Here is a 26,813-nt window from a genome sequence, read left to right on the forward strand (position 1 = left end):
ATGGAGCCGCCCTGGCCGGGAGGCGGGACCCGAGCGCGGCGGGGCGGGCCGCGACGCGGAAGCTCGGGCGGCCCCGGGATGCTGCTGGCCTGGTCGGGCCGCGGAGCTGCCATGGCTCCTCTGCTGCTGCTGCTCGTCTGCCTCGCCCTGCCGGCCGCCGGCCGCGGGGAGCTGCGGGCCTTCGTGGTCGCCCACAGCCACATGGACGTCGGCTGGGTGTACACGGTGCAGGTGGGGCCGGCTGCCGGGGTACGGGGGTGTTGGGGCCGGGCGTGCCCGCTGCCTTTCTTAGCTAGGCCCCGAGGGCTTCCCTCGTCCTGCGCCGTCCTGGGAGGCCGGCTCGGCACCCGCTCGCTGTGTGGGGCCCTGGGCGCTGGCCTGGGAAGGCGAGGCCGGCTCAGTGGCTGCACGCATCTGGGCTTTGCTTGTACTGGTGTTTGGGTGCTCACGATGTGCTGTGTTTTGTATTCTTTAGGGTTTTCTTAAGGAAAATTATCCTCAGTCTGAGAAACGGTGTGCTTTAGTTACATGGCATGCCTTCTTGGTCTTTTTAGTTTGACCTGTGCCTAAGCCAAAACCCAAGGAAAACTGCAGGTGTCCATGTTCATTGCAAGGGAGTTGGACTAGATGACCTTTAAAAGTACCCTTCCAACTCAAACGACTCTATGGTTCTGTGATAAAATTTCAGTCCTCAGAGACTTCTCTCCCCATTGCCAAAGTGGGGGTGGTGCCTAAGGCAGCAGAAGTGCAGCAGCAAAATATTTTTAGCTAGATAAGTGAGATAGTTGTATAGGAAAAATAGAAATCAAGTGGGACAGAGGTACCTTTTATACCTGTTGAGCTAAATCCTGCATTCTTTTTCACTGCTGTGATTTTTTTTTTTTTTTTTAGGTTATACAGAAGATGCTTGGCTTGCTAGGGTGCTTTGGCATCATGTCTTTAAGAATAACTAAGGAGATGATAATGGCTTGCTGAGAAATTTGTTGTTCATGTATTTTATCTTCTTAAGAAAATCAATGAATTTCTCCTTTTGCATTTCAAATTCCATAAGAGGACACCAAATTAATTTTTACTATTTATTAATTGTATTTATTCAGCTTGTGGCTGAAGAGCTCCTCTAAGAGAAATGAAATGTTTCTTTGAGAAGATAAAATTGCTAGAAACTTTAATTTCTCTGTTATTAAATCGTGAATGTCAAAGATTGCTTTGGTCAAAAAGTATGAAGGTTCCCTCTGCATACCTTTACATGCTTTTGTAGTAAGATGAAGCCTGAAGGTAACTCCCTGGGGGTGTGATCCCAACCCACTGTACAGGTTTGCTTTGTTGTTAGGTTTTACTCATACTACTTTTTTAGTGTTTCATTTCTACATTTATAAAGTGGAAAACAAGCGTTTATGGGGTCAGTACATCAGTCTTCATTGTGTGCTGGAAATTACAGTAGTGATGGTTGATTGCAGTATTGTATCTGCAATACAACTTTATTTTTCCTCTTCAATGACATCTGTCTGTTGCAGTCTGCTAGTACCAGTGGTATCCTAACTTAAGTGAGATGTGGCACCTCACTTACATTTCTTACTGAAGATGTGAAGAATGCCTCACTGTTGTCTAGAATTCAGTATGAGAAGCAAAGTGTAATTCTTAAATCGCATTACAAGTTTAAAATCTACTTATAAATAAGCGTAATTTTGTCTTACCACAGCTTATTCTTTCAGAGCATTTCCTTAGTTGATAGAGGGTGTGAAAGAAAATTATTACTATTGCTTGTAGGTGGCCTAGCTTGTGAGAGCATTTATGTTTAATTCACTCCCAGACCACTGGGCTTTGTAAGCTCTGTGGGAGTTCTTGGTTAGCTTGAGTTTGAGTCATAATTTCTCAATCTCCAAAATACATCACGAAAGTATTTTTAATAAGTTTCTACTCTGGATACTTTACTACTTTGTTACATTTGAAGAGTCTTTGATCAGCTATTAAAATACTTGTTTTGCTTAACTATTAAGAATTAAAATTAATCTTAATGTCATAATCCTTGTAAGTAAAGTTTTTAGAATGTATTGCTTGCAGCTGATTGCAAATGGCGAAGGAAAATATAGCAAGAACTTGATAAATAGGCTATTCCTTTAGTTAAAATTGGGTAATAATGAGTTGAGAGTCATAATCTTGACTTCTATAAAGTCATTAAGAAATTATGGTTAATTCAGTGAACAAGCAGTTATTTATATATGCTTCAAAGTATTCTGGGCCATTATTCCTGTGTTCAAGTGTTTTCTGTTTTCTAATGGTGGCCTTTAACCAAGATAGCTAGATTTCAGTTGTGCAAAGGAAGGAGATAAGAAAAGTTAATTTCTTGTTTGAATCACGTCATCTTGCTCTTATTTCAGAGCAGGCTTTTTTTCATATAGGAAAATTGCACAAATTAATACTATGGATTCACATTTTGTGTATTATGTCCATTAGTTTCACTGGATGTCTGCTAATCACTTTCAGGTGGATGTGTTGTGCATATTCTTAAGCAAGGACTAGTGGCTTTAAGTAGAAAAGTGATATTATTCGTATTAAAACAACTCTGCTGTTATAGCTAGGTGCTGAAACTGGTGCAACAGACATTACAGGTATTTCAAGAAGCTCTTCTGTTGCCTTTAGGTGATGAATATCACTTTGAAGTTAAGGGTAGAAGACTGGATCTGGACAAGCAGAAGTTTTTCTGATAAGGGAAAGTGTACTCAAGAAACCTTAATGTGCATGATTTTAAATTTACATTATGTTGTTACTTTGATACATTATAACTATGTGATAGGTTATTTGATGAGTACAGTTGCTGTGCTTGCACCCCTGTAAAATCCATAGGCCTTCTTCTGGAATCAGTTACTTCAGGAGCAGGAGAGATATGAAGAAGATGCACATATTCTTATGTCAGATTATTCTACATCAACACTCAAATGTGTTCTAAGAGTCCTTTATCAGTTTTATTTTGTTCTCTTCTAAATCATGGAGCAGAATTTCATTCTGTTTGACAGCTGCCTAATGCTTCTCACAAGAAGGATTTTTATTTTCATTTAAATGTTGCTCAGAAAATTACTGTTTCAGACTTAAGAGTTTCATGACTAAAACCTCTAGGGCCATAATAGTAAAATTCACTGTTTGTGCAGAACTCTGTTGTACCAGAAACATACGTGCATAGCGGAGCATGCTTGCTCTACAAAAACAATTCTACTAATGTTCTGAGTAATCAGAAGAGCAGAAAGGGTAAAGCCCAATGAGTGTTCAAAACTGCCCTTTTAATATTGACAAAGTAATACTCAGTTTCTTTTATTTTTTTTTCAGGAGAGTATGCATGCTTATGCAGCAAATGTCTATACATCTGTTGTTGAAGAACTGATGAAAGGTAAGCAGCGCAAATTTATCGCTGTGGAACAAGAATTCTTTCTGCTTTGGTGGGATACAGTAGCCACGGAGACACACAAGCAGCAGGTAGGTTGTACTGGAGCAAAACATGCTTTTTATGAGGAATTCATGTGTTTTTTCAAAGAACGAGAAAGGGCAAAGTACCTCAGCATTTTATTTTTATGCAGCTCTTGTGCAAGTTCTCTCTGAATCTAGCATAGGAAGTGCTAGGAGCAAAAGAAACCTTAACTCTAAAGGCAGTTGCAAGAAGTTAAAACCTAAGCTGTAGATAGAGCAGTATGTGGTAGTAACCTTTGCACTGAAGACTCTGCAATTCTTGTTTCATCAGCAAGTTTCTTATTTGGCAGCACAGTGGTGTAAGATCTGGGTGATCTGAAGTAGGCTGTGTCCAATACCTGTCGAACATCTGAGACTTAGGGACAGCTGCCTAATGCTCACAAGAAAGAGCTTCTTTCTTTCCTGTTAAATGTTACTCGAAAAGTTGCTGTTTCTAAGCAGTGTTAGTGTAGCTAAGGGAAAAACATAGGATTTGGCAACAAGAGCTGTCCCCTGGGTTTGTGTGTTGAAGAACTGAGAGAGTTTTAACTCAAGAATTTTTTTTATTTTTTGTAAATACCTTTTGAAGTTTGTTTTTTTTTTATGAATGGCCAGGGTGGCAGCCTAGTGGATGACTGTGTCTGACTGAAATGCATCGTATTTAACCCTTTCTAGACTAGAGGGTACAAGTGCATCTCCCTATAGGTTCCCATTCAGAACTTCAGGCAACAGCAGCATATTAGATGCAGAACACTGAATTTCAGTTTTTTAAAGACATGTGGTTTGATTTTTGGCTGATCCTGTGTGGAGCCAGGGATTGGATTTGGTTATCACTGTGAGTCTCTTCCAACTTGGGATATTCCATGGTTCTGTGAAGCACTGTAGGTGAGAGGTGTCATGTAGGAAACACTCCTGTGTTTTTGTTTGTTTGTTTAAACACAGTCCTTCAATAAATTCTGAAATGTCTGTAGTGTTTCTTATTTAAATAATAGCTTGCAACACTTGTGCAGCTTTGCTGTGTGTAGGCTGCTTTTGCCCACACCTTGCAGGAAAGTTTTCTTGTTTTTAATTCAGAAATAATGTTGTAAATCTGGGATAGGGGCATTAAAGAAAATAGCATAGATACTGCTTTGTGCAGGGCAGTAAAGCACTCTTAAGAGATTTTTCTTATTTAAAGTACATTGTGTTGCAGTAACACAAACTTTAAGTAAAAGATCTACAGTTCCCAGTATCTGTTCTTCTTATGTGGTATCCGAAGAGCAAATATTTATCACATTGACCTCAGCAGCACCATATTAGTAGACAGGATTCAGCCCTACTTTCCTTATCTTTGTACTTGTGACTTTTCTTCATTTAATCAATTCTCTAGTTACTTTATAGTTGATGCTTTTCTGAAAATTAAAATGATTAAAAGCAAGTTTCTCTTGAACCTGTGTGTCAAATACTGAATCTAACAGAGCTGTGATGGTTGTTGATAACTGACATGTTTTTAACACTATCAGGCTGCAAATATTGAGCTTTGAAATTAGGTCACTCTGGTTATTGCCCTGCTTTTTCCACTTGAATTCCAACATTAACTGTTCTATGGTACAGCCTTTGGGTTTTAATTTTACTGGTTTCTCCTAACTTTGTATTTTACTTGAAATGCAGGATTTTATTCTTTTTTCTATGGGCATGTCTGCTTTAGATTAGTGGTAGTATTCAAATCAGTAAAAAGTACGTCCTGAATACTGAAGCTGGTTTTGCAGTCTGCGCAAGAGAGTATGTGTGACAGAGATGCATTGGAGCAGCATGCAGCTGGATGTGAATCTCTTAATTCTCAGTACATGTTGTTCACAGAACTGTAGAATGGTTTAGGTTGGAAGGGACCTCAAGGAGCTCTAACCCCCTACCATGAGCAAGGCTGCCCGTTACTAGGTCAGGCTGCCCAGGGCCCCATTCAGCCTGGTCTTGGGTGCCTCAAGGGATGGGGCATCCACAACTTCTCTTGGCAGCCTGTTCTCAGAGTGTTTTATGTTGTGAACCATTCCTGTCTCCTGACCCTGGCTTGATGTCTCAGGGTTTTAACTAGTGGGGAAGAAACATACTTAGCTGCTTATCTTGCTTATCTGGTATGTGGAAATAGGTTCATGTAAGGAAGTACCAGTTGTTGCAAGGTCTGCAGATATGTTCCACTGTTGTAACAGCCTGCTGCTTGCTTAACTCTTTCCTAAGTTACCCTTTTGCCCAGTTCATGTCGGTGAAGGGCACAGTATGTATAGATATCCTTTTATACTTTTTTTCCTTCCTTGAGTTGGATAGAATTCAAATTACTTGAATTGTTATTTTAGTATTTTCAACCTCCATGTGGTTCCATGAAACTTAAATGAAGTTTCTGTGGTCCAAAGTATGATTCAGAGATGTTTCTGGATGTCCATCCAAACAGGGAATGATAACCACAGATGCTTTTCATGTAGGTCAGGACCAGTTCTGTGCTGACACCAGATACCAGTTATCTGGTACCCCAGCATGCCAATCAGTCACCACAGTCAGCTGGAACTAATTTATGAAAGCTGAGCCCTGGAGCATTTTCACAACATTGTCAATGAAAGAAATGATTATAATCAGAATTGACAATCTGGCATTGTATCTGAGCAGGCACAGGGGCATTTGCTGAAGGTTCCTGGGGACATAAACATAATACTCCTGGAACAGGCATCCTATGTGACAGATATTTAACAATAAATAATGATGGAGAACAAAATATGTATTTATACCTTAAACTTTTGACAAGTCTGTATCTTCAAAGTTGCAGGTAGCACAATAGCTATAATGAAGACAGAAGCCTCACAAAGACTTCTAGAGAGGGGCACAGATTATTGCCATCCCTCCATGCACACCCTTACAACTTTGTCCAGCACTTTTGCTAGCAATTCCACTTGACCACATACTTGGACTTCTAGTGGCAGGAGTTAACAAAAGCAAACTTCAGGATCCTGGCCATTGCTGCTCACATGTGGCTTCATATTGCTCTCTCATCTAGCTGCTTAATGGCTTTCGTAAGCCTGAACAGCTGCAGCAGGAGGAAGACTTCAGGAGAAGCAATACCATCTTTTTTAATCTTCTAACTCTAGTTTAGTCTTGAGGCAGGATCCTAGGCTGTGTGTGGGGACAAGAGCCTGATGTTTAGATTAGTAGGGCTGTCAGCATGATTTTATTCCGAGAAGCAGTTTCTCCCTCACGGTGCATCTGTGTGCCACTACCTGATTTCAGTGTAAGCTGGATAAATCAATGCACTGTGCAGCCCATTAGTGTGCTTTCCCTCCAACCCTTGCTTTTGATGGCACTCAGTACAGACATCCTTTTATCCCACTTTCGACCTGGATGCCCTCTTGACAACTGTTTTGTCTAGGTAATATGCTGTGATTGAAATGAATTTGCAGCCTTTTTGGAGAAGACTGAAACGGCATTTATGTTCTGTGTCTTAATTTCAATATCATAGGTCCATCAGTTACTTCAGGAAGGACGATTGGAATTTGTAATTGGAGGGCAAGTGATGCATGATGAAGCTGTGACATTAATTGATGATCAGATTTTACAGTTGACGGGTATGCGTATTTGCATTTAATTTTTATTTTTCATTGTTATGACCCTGGAGGTTTTGTTTTTTTTTCATTTCTCAACCCCAAGTTTGCTTTATAAATGTATATATTGTTCTTTAAGAATTGATTTAAGGTGTTGGTTTTTTTTTCCTAATTCACTAGTGACTCATCTGTATTAAAAAAAAAAAAAAACCTTTGCCTTAAAAAAAATAAAAATAAAAACCTGCAGTAAACAGAGAAGTTACAAACTCCAGAGACCTTTTTTGGGTTTGTGTCTATTTGAGGGCTTAAGATCCTGTGAAGTTATTTATGATGAAACTGAGAATTTGAAACAATCTGGACGAGAACACCTCATAATTCAGAAATTAGGGGCAGAGAGCTTTTATTGTTTATGTAAAGTCTTCTGCAAAATATGGAGCATAGAACATCACTGAGAATATGTTAGCCTGGCTGGAAGACTTGCTTGGCGAAGAAGCCCCTATTTGTGATAATTAACAACAGTTTCTGCTAGAAGTTGTCACTCATTTCCAAGAGGTGTATGTTACACTTCTCCATTGGATGGTGTAAAGCTTCTTTCAGTGTTCGAAGTTATCTCCATCTGGTTGAAGTGGGGGTAGGGGAGAGGGAAGACCGTTTGTTCATGACACTGCTACACCACAGATGTCTAGAGGGAGTGGCATACTTGGGGGCAGGGTAGGGATAAGAGGGCATATATTAACACTAGCTGCCTATCATGACTGATATGCTTTGCCCATTATAGGGCTACACTCTGGACAGCTTCTTACATCAGAGAATAATGGGTCAGAAAACAGGTTTTTTCATTTGCTGAACCTGACTGCATAGTAACACTGTGTGCCTTGCTTGTCGGTGTTCATCCACAATACAAGGAGAGCCGCTGCTTTTCCATCTCAGTGAGTCACCACATCACACTTAGGCAAAAAAGGAGAGGGAGGGGATACTTTTTTTTTTCATTTGACTCCTGTGTTTAGAAATGGTTGAGAGCTTAATACACTAAAAACATACTTAACAGTTTTTTTCTTTAATTGGAATTAGTTGTGCAAACTGTTGTTTGTATTTTCATATTTCATTTAGTGTATAAATCTAAATGTTGTTTAAAGGATTATTCAAGTTTACTAGTTAGTTTGGTAGAGAAACAAATATTAACATAATAAAATATCCCCATTATTTTTTCCTGAAAGCACTCTGCTCAATTTCCACTACAGGATTATATGGAAGAAGAAAAAGATGTATCACTGCACAGTGTACACCTTCAAAAGACAAAGCCAATGCAAATGATTAGGCTCTACATGTCTTTTCCTGTCTGTCCAGCCAGCTGTGCTTAGGGGAAGGGTCTAGCAAACCGTGTCTGGAATGTACTATGCTTATTGTTTGTGAATGTTTTCACTAGAAGAGGCATTAACTGTGGGAAAGATAATGTGAAAAGGGGGCCTTGCAACTTCAGTTATTTAAACGTGATCTTTGGAATGAAGTTAGTCCAAAATGAGAAGATGTGCACGTAACTATTTGAATATACAAACACAACTCTAGAACTATAAAACCGAGATCTATTTTTTTTTTTCTTGCAGTAATAATCTATGTACTGTGTTTTAGAGTTCTCTGTGAAACCAGCTGCATAACTGGTTGGGTTATTTTCATTTAGTTGGTTTGCCTGAATTAATCCTGTAGTCTGGTCTTTCTGATTTGTGTATTCCATCTTCTTTAGTATTGAAATGATTTTCAGTACTAAATAACATTGGTTATAAGTAACATCTTGTAACAATACTGCTGTTAACTTTTGTCTTTTTTTGCTATCATAGTTCTCGGTCATGTTGCTGTTAGTTTTGTCTTTATTCTTTTGTTATTGATATGAGAGTAACGTTTCCTGACAGCAGTTTGAATGATGTTAGCAAACCCAAACTGAAACTCTAGCATCAACCTACTAGCCTTAACCCAATTTGTCTTTTAGTACCGTTTCTGAGGCTTGTCTAGTTCCTGTTTATTATTCATTATTTATGATGTTAATAAGGTGTACTCAGCATAGCAAAATAAATATTGTCATTGTAGACTTTAAATGCTTTGGAACATAGCAACAAAGAGCAATCCTATAAGTGCTTATCTGTCATATTACATGCATATTGCATTTAGAGAATGAACTTGTAGGTGTGTGCCTAATATAAACAAATGTTGCTTTGCAGAGGGCCATGGGTTTTTATATGAAACTTTTGGCATCAGACCTCAGTTTTCTTGGCACGTTGATCCTTTTGGAGCTTCAGCTACAACACCAACTCTTTTTGCTCTTGCTGGCTTTCATGCTCATCTTATCTCTCGAATTGATTATGATCTGAAGGCTGACATGCAGAAAAACAAGGTAAAAATACTGGAGGACTGGAACCCGTGACAGTGTGTCTATATAATAATTATATAATATCTATAATAATCTAAAGCATAGGTATTTCTTCTCTAAAAGTAACTGATATTCTCTAATACTGTATGTAGTAATGGTAAAATACGCTGTGTCTGTACAGTGCTGTCAGTAACATCTTCCTGTGACTTTTGGTCAAGGAGACCAAATATGGCCTAGCTTGAAAAGGACACAAAATGTGGGTGGTTTGTCAAGGAATAAGTGGTCATGGAATTAGGACTGCTGGAATTGTAATCTTGCAGAATGGATTTCACCTTCCCATGAGACAGTCTTTGGTATCTTGTTTTTGTATATGCAGTGTTAAAGTGCAGAGTGTTTGGGGCAGAGACTGTCATGCTTGGAACACCTAGTTGTGACTGGAAGTGTCTTTCAATCAGGGTTGCAGCTAAGCACTGTTTTGCTGAATTCAGTTTGTTTCGAATGCTACTTTCTCTTGCATAAAGTGCACTAAATTGTGTGCAGTTAAGGACTTTGACTAGTATGAGCTGGGCATTAGGCTATGCTGTTATGGATGCTGCATAGAATTCAAGCATCTCTGGAGAACAGGATTCTTGTTGAATTTGATGAAATGAGGACCTACTGCCTCAAGCTCGCAGTGAGTTCTGATTCTCCTTTCTGTTTTTGTGAGCTTTTGAGTATCTTTTCCCATCTAAACATTTTTGGTCACTCGACAGCTTGGAGGCTTCCAAAATAGTAGTTCTGTGCTTGTCCTCAAGGATAATGGTTTCTTTTTTTGTTGTTTTTTTTTTGTTTTCCAGAAGCTTCAGTTTGTATGGCAGGGTTCACCTTCCTTATCTGAAAGTCAGGAGATCTTCACCCATACTATGGATCAGTACAGCTACTGTACCCCATCGCAATTGCCTTTTTCAAACAGGTCTGAAGCTTTCAAAAATATGCAGAAAATACACTGTGGAGAGTTTATATTGTCAGTGTTTAAGGATTTCCTTTGACAGCGCTCATACAATCATACAATGGCTTGTATTGGGAATAACCTTGAAGATAAGTTCATCTAATTCCAACCCTCCTACCGTGGGCAAGAATGCCACCCACAACAGTATATTTTTTCAACAATATTCTCCTGCTTTCCTTCCTAGACCCTGTGGTAGGTCAGTGAGAAGTCTAGACTGTGGCTCTAAGTCAGGGTTATTAAGCATCTCCAGCTACCCACCATGATGCATGAAATCTGCTCAGTACCTGACAATTGAATCTTCAAAAGTGACACTTTCTACTGACAGGCATTAAAAATACTTCAAAATATTGACAGACTTAAAAAATAATCTTTTCTATCAGCAGGAGACTGAGAACACAGGTACAACTTTCATCTACACACAAATTGTGTCAGTTTCTATCAAAATAATAAATACAGAATAAAAATGTGGAACAAATCAATTACTGTAAACAGGGTATGTCCAAAACAGGACTGGTTTTTTTTTGTTTCTCTGCCTGGAAATTTAAGAACTCCAGGAAGCTTAGGGTGGACTTAGCTATTGCTAGTTGATTTTCTGTTGGAGATTTTGACCATTATGTTGGACTGAGATTGTGTACATTGTATATATAGAATAGACAATTTTTCATTGACTTTGTGAAAAAATTTGAGCTATGAACTGAAAACTTTATCATCCAGTATAAGGACTATATTATAATCATTACAGTATAATCACTGTATAAGGAAAGTTAACCTGGGGGGATGTCCTTGTTGTTTCACAGCTAGCTGGTTTGTTCTGTGATTTCTTTGTTCTACGGAAGCAAGCAGCAGGAAAATTGCACTGAAGGAAAAACAACCTTCCTCCTATCCTACCCTCTATTATACACTAAAATCTAAACATTGTCAACAAGTGTTAGCTGAATTTCCTGCTTGTTGATGTTTTATCCTAGCACCTTTTGATGAGTTTCTCTCAGTTAGAATATAAACAAGATTTATTCAACTATTTTCTTCTTCTTCTTAGGTCGGGATTTTACTGGAATGGATTTGCAGTTTTCCCAGATCCACCAAAAGATGGTATTTATCCAGACATGAGCCTCCCTGTTACAGAAACCAACATCCGTATGTATGCACAGACCATGGTGGCAAACATTAAGGAGAGAGCAGCCTGGTTCCGAACAAGTGATGTTTTGTGGCCATGGGTAAGTGTGTTATCATCAGAGTTCACCTGGGAAGTGGCCAGTACACCTACATCATGAGCAGTATGTAGATGCTACTCTGCTACTGTATGTACTGCCCAAGTACAGAGTGCAAGCCTTGTGACTGTAGAGTATTTTTCTACTAAGTGGGGACCGAATGTCCAATTAGTAATTACTTCTGAAAACTAGAGCTTCCTCTTGCTGTCTGTCGACTGTCTACCAAATCTTCTAGCCTACTTAATATAGAGATTATACATATATAATATATATGTATCAGAGTTGTGAAGATCACCTCTTGCCTATGTGCTGTGATCCTTTATCCTTAACTTGTACTGTCTGTTTAGATGACTTCTTTACATAAATGTTTAGCACAGCATAATCTTGTTTAAAAAGAAGTCAGCTTTACAGAAAATGTCCTAAGCATTTGATAGAGAGCATTTTTTCAAACTCATGTGGTCATTTTCTTACAATCTTTATATTTTAGTTAGAAACAGAGATATACCCTAGATGGGTCATCCAAATCTTCTTTTTCCAGCAGTCTGCTGTGTTAATTTTGTCATTTGTGTACAAATAGCACTGATACTTTTGCTAGTTTTAAATTGTTAGAAAATAACCTTTCTTAGGTTGAATGTTCAGTCTGTTTTTGAAGTTTGGTAGATGCTGTAGGTCTTGTAATTACAATTTAAAAAATGTCTCCTCAAGGTAGATAGTTCACCATAATGTCTGTTACTGAACAAACATTTCCTAGTGGACGCAGTTTTGAGTTACTGCTTTGTTTCTCCCTGGCTGTGCCACTGTTGCATGATGTTGTGGCTGACAACATTTTCCTGTTCACCTCCTGTGGACGAGTAAAGGCATTGTTATAATGGTGTTGTTTGCTTATTGTTTGTTTTTGAAAACATTTTTACATGCAGGTAGCCTATAATGAGACTTCAACAGAAGTCAGAGATTGTTCAAGCATGCTAAAAAATAAAGATAAGGCTTTACTACATATTGTATCACCCCTCTTAACAGTTAGGGTGTGCATCAGAAGTACTATAGTGTACTATCAAGACAGTCAGCAACATACTGTGTGACATTTGTACTGCTGGGTTCGCTTTCCAGATAGTGTGAAACAAAGCTATGTCTGCACTTCCTAAAGCTTATTTTCTGCTTTGAAAAATGTTCCTAGAACTTCTGTATTTTATTCTAACTGTGAGGTACACAGTGTGAAAAGAAATGAAGATCTTCTTTCTAGTCATACGTATTCATACATTTTTCAATTGCTTCCACATTTCATGTGTTTGCACAGTATGGTACATTAGCACACTTCTGTCTATAATGCCAACTGGTTATCAGCTGATGTGAGTGAGTAACCCTACCCCCAACTGAGATTTCTATAACAAGTAACTTCTTTATGGTCAGTCAAGTTCAAAAGAAATACTACTTTAATGTAGCCTGTTGTTAAAAAAAGATCCTTCTAAATTACATGACTTGAAGTTATTTTACTGTTCTGTTCTGTGAATTTCAGGGCTGTGACAAACAGTTCTTTAATGCATCTGTTCAGTACTCCAACATGGACCTATTGTTGGACTATATTAACAAGCATTCTGATGAGTTTGGAGTGACTGTCCAGTATGCTACTGTTGGTGATTACTTCCAAGCAGTTCATAGCAGAAATCTTACATGGGAAGTAAGGAATTCTCAAGACTTCCTTCCATATTCAACAGGTAATTAAGTTCACAACTGCATGGCATCTGCCTCAGTTGTACATATTTATAGTTTTAATAAAGGAAACTGAGAAAATGAGAAATAAGAGCCAGCAGTGTGCCCTTGTTTCCAAGAAGGCTTGTACATTAAAAAGAGCATTAAAAAGAGTTCTCCTCCCACTTTTTCACTTCCTAGGTGAGGATGCATGTGGAGTACTATGTCCAGATCTGGACTCTCCCCATTTCAAGAAAGACAGGGAATTTCCTATCAGTGCTTGTAAGTGTCTAAAGGACAGGAGTCAAGAGGTTGGGGCCAGACTCTTTCAGTGGTGCTCACTGACAGAAGAAGGGTCAGTGGCCTCAAACTGTGTGACAGGAAGTTACATATGAACATGAAGAATAACTTATTTATTCTGAGCATTAATGAGTACTGGAGTGGACTGCCCGGAGAGGTTATGGAGTCCTTCTCTAGAGATGATCAAAACCCATCTGGATGGATTCTTTGCAACCTACTGTAGGGAACCTGCTTTAGTGGGAGGAGCTGGAACTAGATGATCTTCAGAGATCCCTTCCAACTGCTACAGTTCTGTGAAAAGTAGAATCACAGAGTCATGGAATAGTTTGCATTGGAAGGGACCTTAAAGACTGTCTAGTTCCAACTCCCCTGCCATGGGGTGGGGACACCTCCCTCTAGTTGAGGCTGCCTGTGGCCCCATCCAGCCTGGCCTTTAACACTTCCAGGGATGGGGCATTTATTTACATTACTAGGTTCTATAGAATAAGGTATATTGATCCAGACTTAGCAGTATAAGAAAGAGTGCAGTGACTGGAATATTTCACTGGACAGCTAGCAGCAATGGATGGAGGAATAGACCATGAAAGAAAATAGATAAAAATAGGAAAATTCCTAGGACCCTATTTTGCTTGAAGTGTACATTTTTGAGTAATTTGTTTTATATGTAGACATAAAACTTGGAATTCACTATTTTCTCTGCTTCCTACATGTCAGCACAGATGCACAAATACCTGTAGTCTCTACAGTACAGGATGTGTGTGTTTTACTTCTCTTCTTCTAAAATGATCCACAGTAGGTACACAGTGCTTCAGGGTCCAGGGAACTGAAAGGAAACCAATGAACCAAAAGATACCTTGAAATAAATGGCCATCTGGCCAAATAGAGTGATCTCCCACTGCTACTATTTAAAAAATAAAAGGATTATGCATAAATTAGAGCAGAGAAGTGAAGAGTGACACTGAGTAAGCTGAAGGAGGAGCATACAAAGAAGGGCATAAGGTTATCTTGAAGCTCAAAGACCCCACTTCTCTGTTAGTGCAGTAGAACAGGAGTGGATCAAAGTGAAACAGTTGGTGCTGAGAACTTAATGCTCATGTTGTATTTATTCTGGCCATGTAGGTGTAGTCTGATCACATGGACTGAATGTCTGTTAATACTTGATACTTCAGGTGTATTACTACATGAAAGAAATTCAGTTTGTGGCCTGTAAAGCCTTTTATTATTTTTTTTTTTTTTTTTTTTTTTTGTGAAGTGAAGCAGAATAAGGATGATCTGTTCACTCACTTGACAACATGGTACTGGTCCAAGCAAAACACTGTGGTAGGTGTACTCCCCTGCCCCATCTCCTGTAGCTCTAGGAGAAAGTCAAGTCATCTAGTCCTCAGAAAGGAGAAATATCCTCTGTATTTCTCAATTTTCATAGTATGATGTGGCACAAATTTACTGAAGTTGTTTGTTGCTTGCTTGTTACTTGCTGTGCTTCTCAGGTAGAATTGGGAAGATATTAAAGAAGGCATGCTCTACTCAATATCCTTTCAGTTCCTTTCCCCAGTAAATGTACTCTTTAATCTTTTTTATATAAGGGCCACAAAAATGATGTGTGTAGAGAGAAGACAATAGATAATTTCTCAGTTTCAAACTCATTAGTTTCTTTCATTCTCTAGATAAAATTATCATTGGAGTACCTTTTTTATATAATCGTAGCTACAACAGCTTCATCACTTTCTTGGCACTGTGGATTATATCTTGGGCTATTATGACCCAAATAAAGCTTATACATATAATAATCTGTAGCATGTCTGTTAACTTTTAAATGAATTAAAAAAATAACCATTGCTTCCTGTGAATCACTGCATGGACTGATCCCTGACTCACTCACTCCCCCTGAGGGATCAAGACATGTCTAATAACTTGCTGATAAATGCATTGTGAGTTCTAACTGCTAATAGCCTTTTACATCTGAGCTCTTACCTGTATCTTGTGGTGTAATTTACAGGCAGCAGTCACTTGTCACTTTCTTGCATAATAGAAGCACCCTTAATGCTCCTTGTGGGTTCCCACACATAGATGCAATCTCTTCCCTAAACATCCTACTGTGCCTTGCAATTACAGTATAGATTGGAGTGCACTTTCTCCCACGTACTGTTTTGCCTCATGATGATTAATCCTCTCTCGTTCTTTCTGTGTCGTTTTATTATGAGTCACTTATTGGACTCAGTGTCACTTCTGACATATGCCTTGGAAACTCAAGTTTTAAGTCCCAGAAAACTATTTCCTTTTTCCGTTCTGGGTTTGTTGCACCATGCCACTGTGTACATGCATAGCTTGCTTGTAACCTCAAAAACTGAAATGAAATTAATTCTACTTGAATTCATAGCATTTCTTCAGTTGAAAAAGAGTTTCTCCTACTGCTTTTTGACCATTCTCTAATTGCTGCTTTTAATTATAGAATGATAGCAGATTGTTACAGTTGCATATACAAACTTTAGAAAGCATTGTCTGCAACTTTTCTATGGAAGACTAATCCATCAGTGCTCTAGCTGTTAAAAAAGATACAACTAAGTAAAGATTTGGAAGTTTTAAAACAAATAAATTGTTTCCTTGTTTGTGATGCTGAAACACATTAAAGCACAAAGGAATCATTGAAATATTTTTCACTAACCACTTGAGGGCATGTTTTAGTACTTTGAAGTGTTGGAATAGTATGGGGTCATGTTGTCTCGTTACTGTTTCTACGCTGTTTTGATGCAGTTTTAATGTGAGAAAGTGTACAGAAATAGTCTAATAAGTAGCAAATAAGCAGTAACTGAAGCAGTATTTTGGCCTTTGTTGGATCTTTTCAACTCTTAACAGAGCCATTTCAAGCATGGACTGGATTTTATACTTCTCGGAGCATGTTAAAAGGAGTTGCAAGGAGAGCAAGTTCACTACTTAATGCTGGAGAGTCCTTTTTCACACAGTATGTCCGGAAACACCCAGAAGGTCCTATCTGCAAACATGGAGCCCTGAAGCAACTTCAGAGCCTTAGATGGGCAGTTTCAGAGGTAAACACTGTTACATAAATATTTCTATTTAAATTTTAATATATATATATTGCCTAAAGGAGCCACTTCATTTATAGTATCTGTTTCACATGTATAGTTTTAGCAATAATTTTCCCTTGTAGCAAGTCATAATTGTAAAAATAATAATAATAATAATTTGACAAACAACCGTCTCGTGAAGACCTGAGTCCCTTACCCATACATTCATTATGTGGTTGTGTCCAAATTTTAAACATGTGGAAGTCCTTTTCTCAGTTTTATTATTTAGTTATGATTACAGTAAAAACCTGAACCAACTCAAACTTCTGTGATAATCTCTACTTGTGAAAGTTGGGAGGGGAAGGATAGATTTGTTCCATCAAAGTTAAACAGCTAAGGAATCGGCCTCATGCCTTTAAGCATCTGTAGACCTTAGTGCTTTTGCTGGTCATAAGTATTTTGTCTACTAAGTTACTGAGCAGAACTTAGTTGCAAATGAAAAACCTGTCTTGCTATGGTATTCTTGATTTTTGTGATTCATATTCTTTTCTTCTAATACGTAATTTCAGAAATGTCTAAATACTGGGAAAATGATAAATTTTGAATGAAGTGTCTGGGGGTTACTGGACCTGTAGCTGTCACTTGTTTGCATTGCATTGTGATCATTCAAACTACTCTTAAATGTAAGGTCCAGCACCATGATGGTATAACAGGCACGGAGTCTCCCAAAGTGACAAACATGTACATGGATAACTTGATGTATGGAATGTACAACGTTAAGAAGCTAATGGCTTCCATAATCTTTGATATGAACAATGCTAAGAAGAATGAAGCAGTCTATTATGTTTACAATAAAGACTTGGGAAAATCAGGTACTTTTTAAGACAGCTTTTCCAATTTCTTGGCTTGCTTACGAAAGTTACAGTGTTTCCTTCAGAGAGAGTCAATGTATTTACCGCTTAAATTTTGTCAACCACCACTGGAAAATCATGTTTGCTGTATAAGATGTGCTAAGCCTGAATTAATTAAGGGGCTCTCAGATCTCAAGCACCTGAAAACAGAACGTTTTAGCTGTTAGGCAGAGCTGTGACCCACTGTAAATGTCAAACTGGGCTTCTAAGCTCAGACCTCAGCTGTATAAGAGAGAAGAGTAAGAGGTGATGTAATTAAACTGAGCCTGCTACACAACATAATCCTATGCAGTAAAAATCATAGTCACAGTTAAGAAAAGTTCTTGCTGTGATGTACTGCCAACAAGTATAAAAATGTAGAACAGTTTTAAAGATGCTGTTTTAAAGGCTGCATTGCTTTTTGTCTTGACTTTGGAAACTTTTTAAACTGTCAAATGTAAGCAGTGCCGTGGGCTGCACAACAGACTGATTTGGTTTTTTACAGGGCTGTTTTTAGATTAGGCTTCTCATTTGATCTTCTGTATAACTCTCATAAAGTTAATTCTGCATGACAGTGAGTTGTGGTAAGCTGCTTATTTTTGCCAAATGCATTTGCATTCAACTCAGGTGCCACTGGCTGAATACAGGGTCTCTTTTTATTGGGTAAATAATTGGAAAAATACAGTGGAAGGGGTTTTTATAAAGTACTGTAAAATGTACTGCTGCTTTCAATCCTGATGTTTTACTGCAGGGCTTTCTGTTAAAATTTTGTAATGTATTTGTACTTGTACAGATCTCTTAACTACTTTTCAACATCACATTTTAAAAATCATAATTGTAGTGACTGATTGTTCTTGTTCCTTTGTGTGCACAAAGGTGCTACAGATATTGACCATTATGTTGTTGTCTATAATCCACTGGCCTGGAACATCACTACAGTTGTCACAATCCCTGTCAACATCTCATCAATGAGTGTATATGATGAACTGGGGCGTTCTGTGCCAGCACAGGTACTGCAAAATTTTTTCTTTCTGTTGCTTTTTCTTTCATTTTCCTGTTCTCACTGACTTGATCCTAGATGGTAATATAGTACATTACAGGGAAACCAAAGATTGCTTCAAGTTGGGACTTGCCTAGCTTTCCTTTAAGTGCTTTTTATTTTATTGGTTAGTTTTCCTTGCCTATTCTCTCAATTTTTTTTTTTTATTTTTTTGCTTTTGTATCCAAAAATCATTCTATTCCTCTTGTGTGCCTGGTTTATCCTTTGCTTGTCTGCTGTGTGTAATCTGTCAGGTTTTATCCTTTCTTTTAGGTTGTGGTTTAAAAAGGAGAAAGAAAAATAATCAAACAGCATTGTTTCCAGTAAAGCCCTATGGAGATAAATCCTCCCCGATTGATGGTCCAGTTTGTCCAATTGACAGATTGCCTTTGAGGGGGAGATTTTACAAGAGTAGAATCTTAGTTACAAGCACAAAGGGAATGAGGGACAAGCAGCCGCTGAGGAAATCCAGCTCATTCTATGTTGCAGTCAAGCTCCATGACAAGACCAGCTGTTTCCCAAGAGGGAAGAGGGTGACCTTGCATGAAAGCTAGTACCAGCCTTTCACAGGATAATCTGCCTTGTAGAGCATATCACCCAGTGGCTTGAAAAACCTGTTGGAATGCCTCCTGCACAGAAATGCTTGCAGAGGCTTGACACACTTCCAGATGCTCTTCTCTGTCCCCAGGATGCCATGAAACTCAGCAGCTTTTGTCTGGTGGACAGAGTTCCTCTTGTTAATGTATACATGACTCATTACTGCCACCATGCATCATAGCACGTTGTAGTCAGGTAGTGATGCAGAACAGCTATCTGGGGTTTTGGCATACGTACGTATGGCCTTGATCTGAAAGCCATTAGATTCTTGGGTTAGCACATGGTCATGTTTACCTGTTAGCCACTTACCTCCCAGAGGTTTTCTTCTCTGGATTATTTTAGGTTTGTAAGATAAAAGTGTGAGACTGAAATGTTTTTAAAGCTTTTATTTCAGGATACAGAATGCCCTGAGGTCAAGCTGTTGCTTTTTACTTAAGTTCTCTGTCAGTGTTGTTCTTTGCTAGAAGTTACCCTCATCCGTGCATGGATTGTCACTTAAGGTGAAATGAAATCCATTTATGAGTAATGTCGTTACTTCAGGATCTTTTCCATGTACATTTATGTTACACATTCCTTCCCCTTGAGAGAGAAATCTTCAGCTCAGTGCCTTGTTTGGAGTATATGGTTGAGAGGAAGTGGGAAAAGTTGACAAAAACTCTGCTGCCTTTGGTACCACATGTATGAGTTGCATAGTAAAGGTGAAAATAGGATTATTTTGCTACTTAATAGCACTGGTGTTCTCTTTACATGAAAATATGCCACAATCTTCCACCTCCTCTCCTTGTCCCTTGTTCAAGGTGAGGATATACCAGGTTGATTCTTCCTCTTGCCACCTGTTTTCTCATATTCACACTATTCGCCTCCTTTATGTTTCAGCCTGTTCTGTCATTTAATTGATTAGTTTTAGGTATGATTATTTCTGCTCATTACCTTTTGCTGTGTGATGTTAAGTCAAGATTTTTGGTGCTATATTCACAACAAAATATGATACAACTTTGCAAAGTGCTTAGCAATCTTCTTCCCGATGCTAGCATGGCTAGGCTTAACCTGAGGTTTCTAAACTCCTAATTAAAAGCAGCATGGATCTACACTGTAATTAAGAAGCGTAGGACTAGCACGTATGGAAATTTATTTTTATAGTATTAGTCAATTTTTTTTAATTTAGAGCTTACAACACATGAGGACAGTTGCTTTGCTAATTCATTTTCTGTAATGGAGCAATGTTGTATATGTTAACTTACAGATTCAGAGTTCAGCTGAGTCCCATTCTATCTATGACCTGTATATTCTAGTTGAAATAAGTGGTCTGACCTACAAAAAATACAATGTTAAGCCCTCAAATGATAAGCAGTCTACATTTATTGGAAGATCAATTAAATACAAGCAAAAAGACATAATGCGTTCAGTTCAGCAAAGTCAAAAGCTGCTTCCTGTGGCCAGCCACTGCTATGAGATCATGTTTGACCAAAACACAAATCTAATGCACAGCATTACAAACAGGTGAGATTGCTTGTTTTTTGTGTTTCAGATTCTGTAAAACCACTTTGTAAAAATAAGTCCAAGTAATATACTTGTGAGCTTTAATTCTGAGACTTAACTAATTAAATTTTCTTCATAATTATTTTTCTCTGCCATTCAACGTGTTGGTATTTCCTATGGAAAGAAGGATGCTGTGTTGGACAATTTAATACTATTTCTGTAATGTTGTCGCCCCGTTTAACCATGCAACCAGTAATCAGAGAACGTGACAGATCACAATACCTATATATCAGAAGAATCTTACTGTACTTCTGAGCTAAATGAGTCATCAGTGTGCATATTAAAAAGATGTACACTAAGAGATTTAAATGATAAAGGCTAACTAGTTAGTAGTATTTGGAAGTCCTTCTTTCTGTCGTAGGAAACTACAAAACATTTTGAAAGATAACATTTAAGCAAATGAATCGGGTAAATTTAGTTAAGCAAGTGAAATGGAAGAATAGTTAAGATCAGCTTGAGGTTTGCAGCTTGTCTTTCTGGCTGCTGTGAATTGGCCCGATTCATTGGGATTTCAGTGGTGAAATCCCAATGAATCGGGCTATACTTTTTGCCTGATCAGGATTTAAGACAGCAATGGGTTCCTAAGTACCTTAACCTTAAGGAGATGACAAAGTATGCACTGAACAAGTGTGAATTTTGCTACCCTGTCGTCGTTATATTCTTGTTACTATTGTTAAATATGGAAACCTTTGCCACAGTGGTATACTTAGCTACAACATCAGATAAATTAATCTGATTATTCATTATTATGTTGTGGTGTTCCTAATTTTTGTGCAGCAGCTAGTTTTTGATCCTGTAGCAGCTCTCACTGACACTTCAAAACACAACCTGATGTAAGTACTGTTCCTGTTTTAAGATGTCCCTGTTTTCTGGAAATACAAAATGCAGGAAAATCCTTTTATTTATACACTGACAGATGTCTTAACAGGGTGTGCTTTAATTCTCTGTTGTCCTCATTTCCTATTGAATGAGTTCTTTGGTTTGAGAAAACAGATTTTTCTTATTTTCACAACCTCATTCCAGCTTTTCGTCTGTTATGTACAAAATGTGTTTGTGGGTGACACAGGTTTTTTTTTTTTTCCCCTCTTTGGTTCACAGGGAGACTAACCAGACTGTCCAGGTGACTCAGGAGTTCCTTGAGTACCATGTGAACGGAAATGTTACAAAAGGACCAATTTCAGACAACTACTTATTTGCCCCTAATGCTTCTGCTGTTCCAGTATCGCAAGCAGTTGGATTGGAAGTGGTCTCTGGAAACTTAGTGACAGAGATACGGCAATATTTCTTCAGGTGCAACTCCATTATAGCTTCACTTCACTTGAATGTGTAGTCCTCTGTTGATGTATGTCAGTTGTTCTGTGCAGCTTCTCCTCCACACTGTGGAGTTTGTGTACCCTGAAGGTTTCAGATGAGAATTAATATGCATCTGCTAAGCATAGTCGTGCCACTAGGGGAGGGAGGGGAAGACTGTTCAGAGTTGCCTTTGTAGTCTGCTTTATAATGTAATTTCTGCTGGGAACCTGTTTCTGTATAATTTAATTAAAATTGCAGCTAACATCTTCTATACGTGGGTGGAATTTGTACATAATGGTTAATTTTCCAAACTGTAGATATCTTTCTTACCAGTGAATTAAAGACAGAAAGGAGAAGTGAATCCTGCACAGGGATGCTCAGATTCTGCATGAAATTTCCTATGTTAAAATCATATTAGTATATAACCTCCTTACCTTATTTTAAATCTGGTTATTTGATTGACTCATTTTGCTGTAAACTGCATCATACAAGGACTGTTTTTGAGAGAGACTGAGCAAATTCAGTGGAATCTTCTTGTCCAAATTAATGTTGCCCAGACTGAAAAAAGTACATGCATGAAACTACGTGTAGAACATGTGTTACTTAGAGAGTTATAATTGTTTTTACACCTCATGATTAATTTTGAGGAAATACATAGCATCTCTAGCCAAATGAACAGTACCCTTTTCACTCACAACCCTGAAGAAAATAGCTGAGTATTATTTATTCCAGCAGCATATCTGTACATCTGAAAACTTCCGTGATTACATGGCTTGAATAGGACAAGAAAATTTTCTATGTGCACCTCATGCATGATTTGCAAGTCTTGGTGTAATTGATCTAGTACTGCACTCGATAAGCTCTGCCTATCCTTCTTCTTTTTATAGCAATGTTACTGCTCAGTATTACACACATGCAGTATTTACGAGGATGTACTCAGTACCCGAAGGCTACGATGGGAAGTTGCTTTGTCATAGGATAGAGCAAGAATACAGTATTGGACCTTTGGAAGTAAATCGTGAGGCAGTTCTAAGAACAAGCACAAGTTTGAACACTGGGCAGCTGCTCTACACTGATGACAATGGATACCAGATTCAAAAAAGACCATTCAAGGCCTATGTGAATAATACAGCAGCACGGGTAGGTGCCAAGGCATAATCCAAACTCGATGTCTTATCTTCATTCTCCATCACTTTTACGTGGATTACTATTAATACTGCATGATTTGCTGTTTTTTCAGAACTATTATCCTATGGTCCAGACTGCCTACATTGAAGATGATACCACAAGGCTGGTGCTGCTTGCAGAAAGAGCTCATGGTGTCTCAAGTCAAGGGAATGGACAAGTGGAGGTAACAAATGTAGATGTGTGGGTTTTTTTTAATTAGGAGATGATAGTTTTGTGGCTGGTTACTGTTAAGACACATCTTCTCAATGCAGGTGATGCTTCACAGGAGACTATGGAACAATCTTCAGTGGAACCTAAATAACAATCTCACTTTGAATGACTCCTCAGTGGTTCGTCCGGTGTTTTGGCTAATTTTAGGAACAAAGTCTGCCACCAGTGTTTTGTATCGGACGAGTGGCCTGGCATTACAACACAAGCCAGTTGTAATGTTTGGAACATTCTCAGGTAACTCATTCTATCTCCTGTGCTATCTTTAGCATCTGAATAGTGTAGTTATTTTGCTCTAACTTATGCTATTAAGTTTGTAAATGCAGACTTTAAGCCTTCTGTATGGTGAAGTTAATATACAGTGAGTTAGAAAGCAGATTTAGAGACTGTTAATGATTTTGCATTAATTTCAGATATGGATGTTTTCCAAGTGTCCCTAGGAATGTTTCTCTTGTTTTGTAATTATCTCTGCTTTTAGAAGAGAAAAAATTATAAAGCTTGTAATGAGAACAAAATATCCACGCAGGGAATTATTGCAAAGTAGATAGTGTACTATCCATGGGTTTCCTGGATATTGAGTCTTTAGTGACCTTTTTTGAGTCATTCTTTTAAAAATATTTGACTTATTAACTAAAGCTGAAGCCTAGCAGTGGAATAGTAGCATCAAACTCCAGAGAAATCTGCTTTATTGGAAGCTTTAATGCACTTCTCTAGCACATAAATTCTTTCTGCTTTGTATCCCAGAAGACCTCAGTGGAGAAAGCATAGCATCTGCTTTAGATCTGCCTTGGCAGAAAATGCAAAAATCTCTTTATGGTACTCTAGCCAGGCTTCCATATGTGTGATGGATGTTTGATGTCCCCTTTGTTTCCTTTTGCATGGAGAAGATAAACCAGAGCTATCCAGGCAACTTCAGCAGAGATCAGCCCACAGTTCTTCTTCTGTAACTGTCCCACCTAATCTTCATCTCCAAACTCTGAGCATTCCAGGGTGGAGATACAGCTCTAATCATGCAGAGCAGGTCCGCGTCATTCAAAAGGGTAGGTGCTTTCAAAAGGGTGTCTGAAAGTTATACTTCAAAAATCTGTCTTTGTTGTGTGAATAGTGCATTTATTTAAGTGTTAAATCCCTCTATCGAGACAGCCAGTTGTCTTGGCAATTAACAATTGTTCCACTCAGATAGAAAAATGTCTGCTGTATGAGTTAGCATCATGTCCTGTGAACAGTGGGAGCTGAGTACTTTTTGCTCTCAGCACTTTGTCTGATCTTCAAAAATGGACCATAAGTTCAAATAATGTAATTGTAAAGCACAAAAAATTAAAACCAAACGAAAAACTGAACAAAACAAAAAAAATGGCTTTAATTTATAACTAAGAATGTTTGCATGTTGCTTTTTCTTAAAGGTAAACAGAAGCAAGGTGATGCAGACTTCAGTCGTGTCTTGCTAAGAATTAGACACCTGTATGAAGTCGGAGAGGATCCTGTGCTATCTCAACCTGTGGTGGTGAATTTGAAGGTAAATTAAATCCTTGTGGATGAAACACCACTCAAGGTATTTTTGTTTCAGGGAGAACTGGTTCTGGAATGAAATGTCCTATGTGATACAGACTCCACTAAAGGTGGATATGAAAATGCTACTGCGACTTTACTCTCAGAGGAATGCAGGTCTTATTTATATTCAGACTTATGCCACAAAAGCTATTACTTCAGATAAAGTTTGGATATGCACAGCATGCGGATGATATGACGGTAACAAGGTGGAACAAGGTGTAGGGCTATCTGTTTTCTTAAATAAGAGTTTTGGTTCTTGAATGGTAAGATGAGTAGGCTTTAACTTCTTAATTCAGGTGAGTCTGTAGTACTCCTTGTGATGTCACAGATTTTTTGAAGTCTATACTGCTCTGCTTAGCAAGTCAGTGCTTGAGATGAAAGTTCTACTCTGGTCTAACTATGTATTAGATCAGTGTTTATTAAGCTGATCTCAATACTTTGTGACTCTTTACTCACAGTGTTTGTTGAAAGAATTGGGGTCAGTGAAGTTAGTGGAAGAGCGGTCACTCACAGGCACCTGGGATGTGAACACTTTGAAGCGATGGAAGTGGAAGACTGTGCAAAATCGAAGCAAAGGTAAGTGGAACAAGGTGGTTGGTGTCTTTATTCCTGTTGATTGTTGAAGCTCTGAGAGTTCTCTGTTTAAAAATACTTCTGTATTTGCCAGTTGAGAAATGTATTACTCATCTATATCACATACCTAGTATCTAGCATAGGCTGCAAGCAGCAGGATGTAGCAAAGATTCCCAGCAAGAACTAGACTAGTATTTCAGCGATGGCTTATTTCACCCAGAATTGTTCAACTCAAAGAAGATTTCAGGTTTCTATCTTTGTCCGGATTCAAGTGGCTACTCTGTGAAGTCACACTTCATGAATTTTGTTATATGGCGATGAGTTGTGATGTGTTAATCTGAGCTTAACCTTGTGCTCTAGAAAAACAGACAGCTGGAGTTTAAAAGAAAAAAAAAATCCCCACTGTAATCAGCTTAAAGGTCTGCGTGAATAGGATTCCAGTTAGGGCTTGCACTCAAGTGCTGTAGGTGACCTCATTTCATTTCCTATTCCTGTTAGTTGCTTGCACGTTGTCCTTACTCTCACAACCATATATGTGTCTTGTAAAATGCTTGCAGATATCTTGGCCTGAGCAGTATGTGAGTTTCAGGCTTTGCTTGACCTGCAGCTAGGAACTTGCTTGCTTTTGACTCATGATGAACTAAAATGCATGACTGGGAAGTCACCCATGTTTTCTGGTATGAGTCAGTATATGAAAAGTAGATAAATTTTTGTATATCTCAGTATTAAGAATGAGAGTGTGCTGTAAGTCCCATGCTACCTATAGCTTTAAAAGAGGACAACCTGCTCAAACACTAGCTTTTAAAGGATGGACAAGTTACATTGTTGAGATAGAATAATATATACATTTAACCTACAGCTCCTTCTTGAATAAATTGCTAATGTTTCTGTGTCGTGTCTTACAGGATTCTCTGACAGTACAAAGATCTCAGACAACTTTACTGTAACTGTTCACCCAAAGGAAATAAGGACTTTCTTTGTTTATTTTCAAGATCAATAAAGTTTGACTTTGTTTCTGGATTGCCTATGTAATAGCTTTTAATTTTTGTTTGAAAACATAAATGATGGTCGTGAATGAAATTCTACTTATGTTGATGAAAAGAATGTCATTTTGGAATAAAGTCTGGATTTAATTGAACTGTTGACTTGTGTATGTTTTCATTATTTAATTACTTAAAATCTTTTTTTTCTGAAGTTTATTCAATTTGAAAATACAAAAATGGCCTTAGTGTGGTAATACAAGTGGCTTAAACAGTTTCATGTTTGCTGTGGGTGGTTTGAAGCGAATTGCTTTTCTGATGTTTCATTTTGGAATGCTGTCAATGTCATATTTGTCTGCTAGTCTTGAACTGTCTTTCTTACTATGGT

At 38.2% G+C, this 26,813-nt stretch overlaps 1 protein-coding gene across 1 annotated transcript; it reads left to right on the forward strand.

The window, feature by feature from the left end:
- On the forward strand, window positions 1-26,561 carry MAN2B2 (mannosidase alpha class 2B member 2). Its single transcript, XM_065735788.1, has 19 exons — window positions 1-231; window positions 3,322-3,468; window positions 6,920-7,025; window positions 9,215-9,387; window positions 10,200-10,315; window positions 11,388-11,565; window positions 13,073-13,271; window positions 16,399-16,589; window positions 17,257-17,440; window positions 18,335-18,468; window positions 20,338-20,594; window positions 21,732-21,923; window positions 22,814-23,066; window positions 23,167-23,277; window positions 23,366-23,558; window positions 24,209-24,361; window positions 24,725-24,837; window positions 25,331-25,448; window positions 26,351-26,561. Exons 1-19 carry the CDS (start codon window positions 1-3, stop codon window positions 26,443-26,445), a joined length of 3,144 nt encoding a protein of 1,047 aa, XP_065591860.1. The 3' UTR covers window positions 26,446-26,561.
- The last annotated feature ends 252 nt before the right edge of the window (window positions 26,562-26,813 follow it).

The sequence above is a fragment of the Cyrtonyx montezumae genome, unplaced genomic scaffold (genome assembly GCF_038088225.1).
Source record: "Cyrtonyx montezumae isolate F1298 unplaced genomic scaffold, pur_monq_1.0 scaffold_2, whole genome shotgun sequence".
In the NCBI taxonomy this organism is placed as follows: Eukaryota; Metazoa; Chordata; class Aves; order Galliformes; family Odontophoridae; genus Cyrtonyx; species Cyrtonyx montezumae.

Excerpts from the sequence above, each read along its gene's own strand:
- MAN2B2 (XM_065735788.1), top strand. The coding sequence starts at position 1 with ATGGAGCCGCCCTGGCCGGGAGGCGGGACCCGAGCGCGGCGGGGCGGG. Across the intron at positions 23,067-23,166 it reads TGAATAATACAGCAGCACGG|AACTATTATCCTATGGTCCA; the intron begins GTAGGTGCCAAG and ends CTGTTTTTTCAG. Across the intron at positions 25,449-26,350 it reads TGTGCAAAATCGAAGCAAAG|GATTCTCTGACAGTACAAAG; the intron begins GTAAGTGGAACA and ends CGTGTCTTACAG.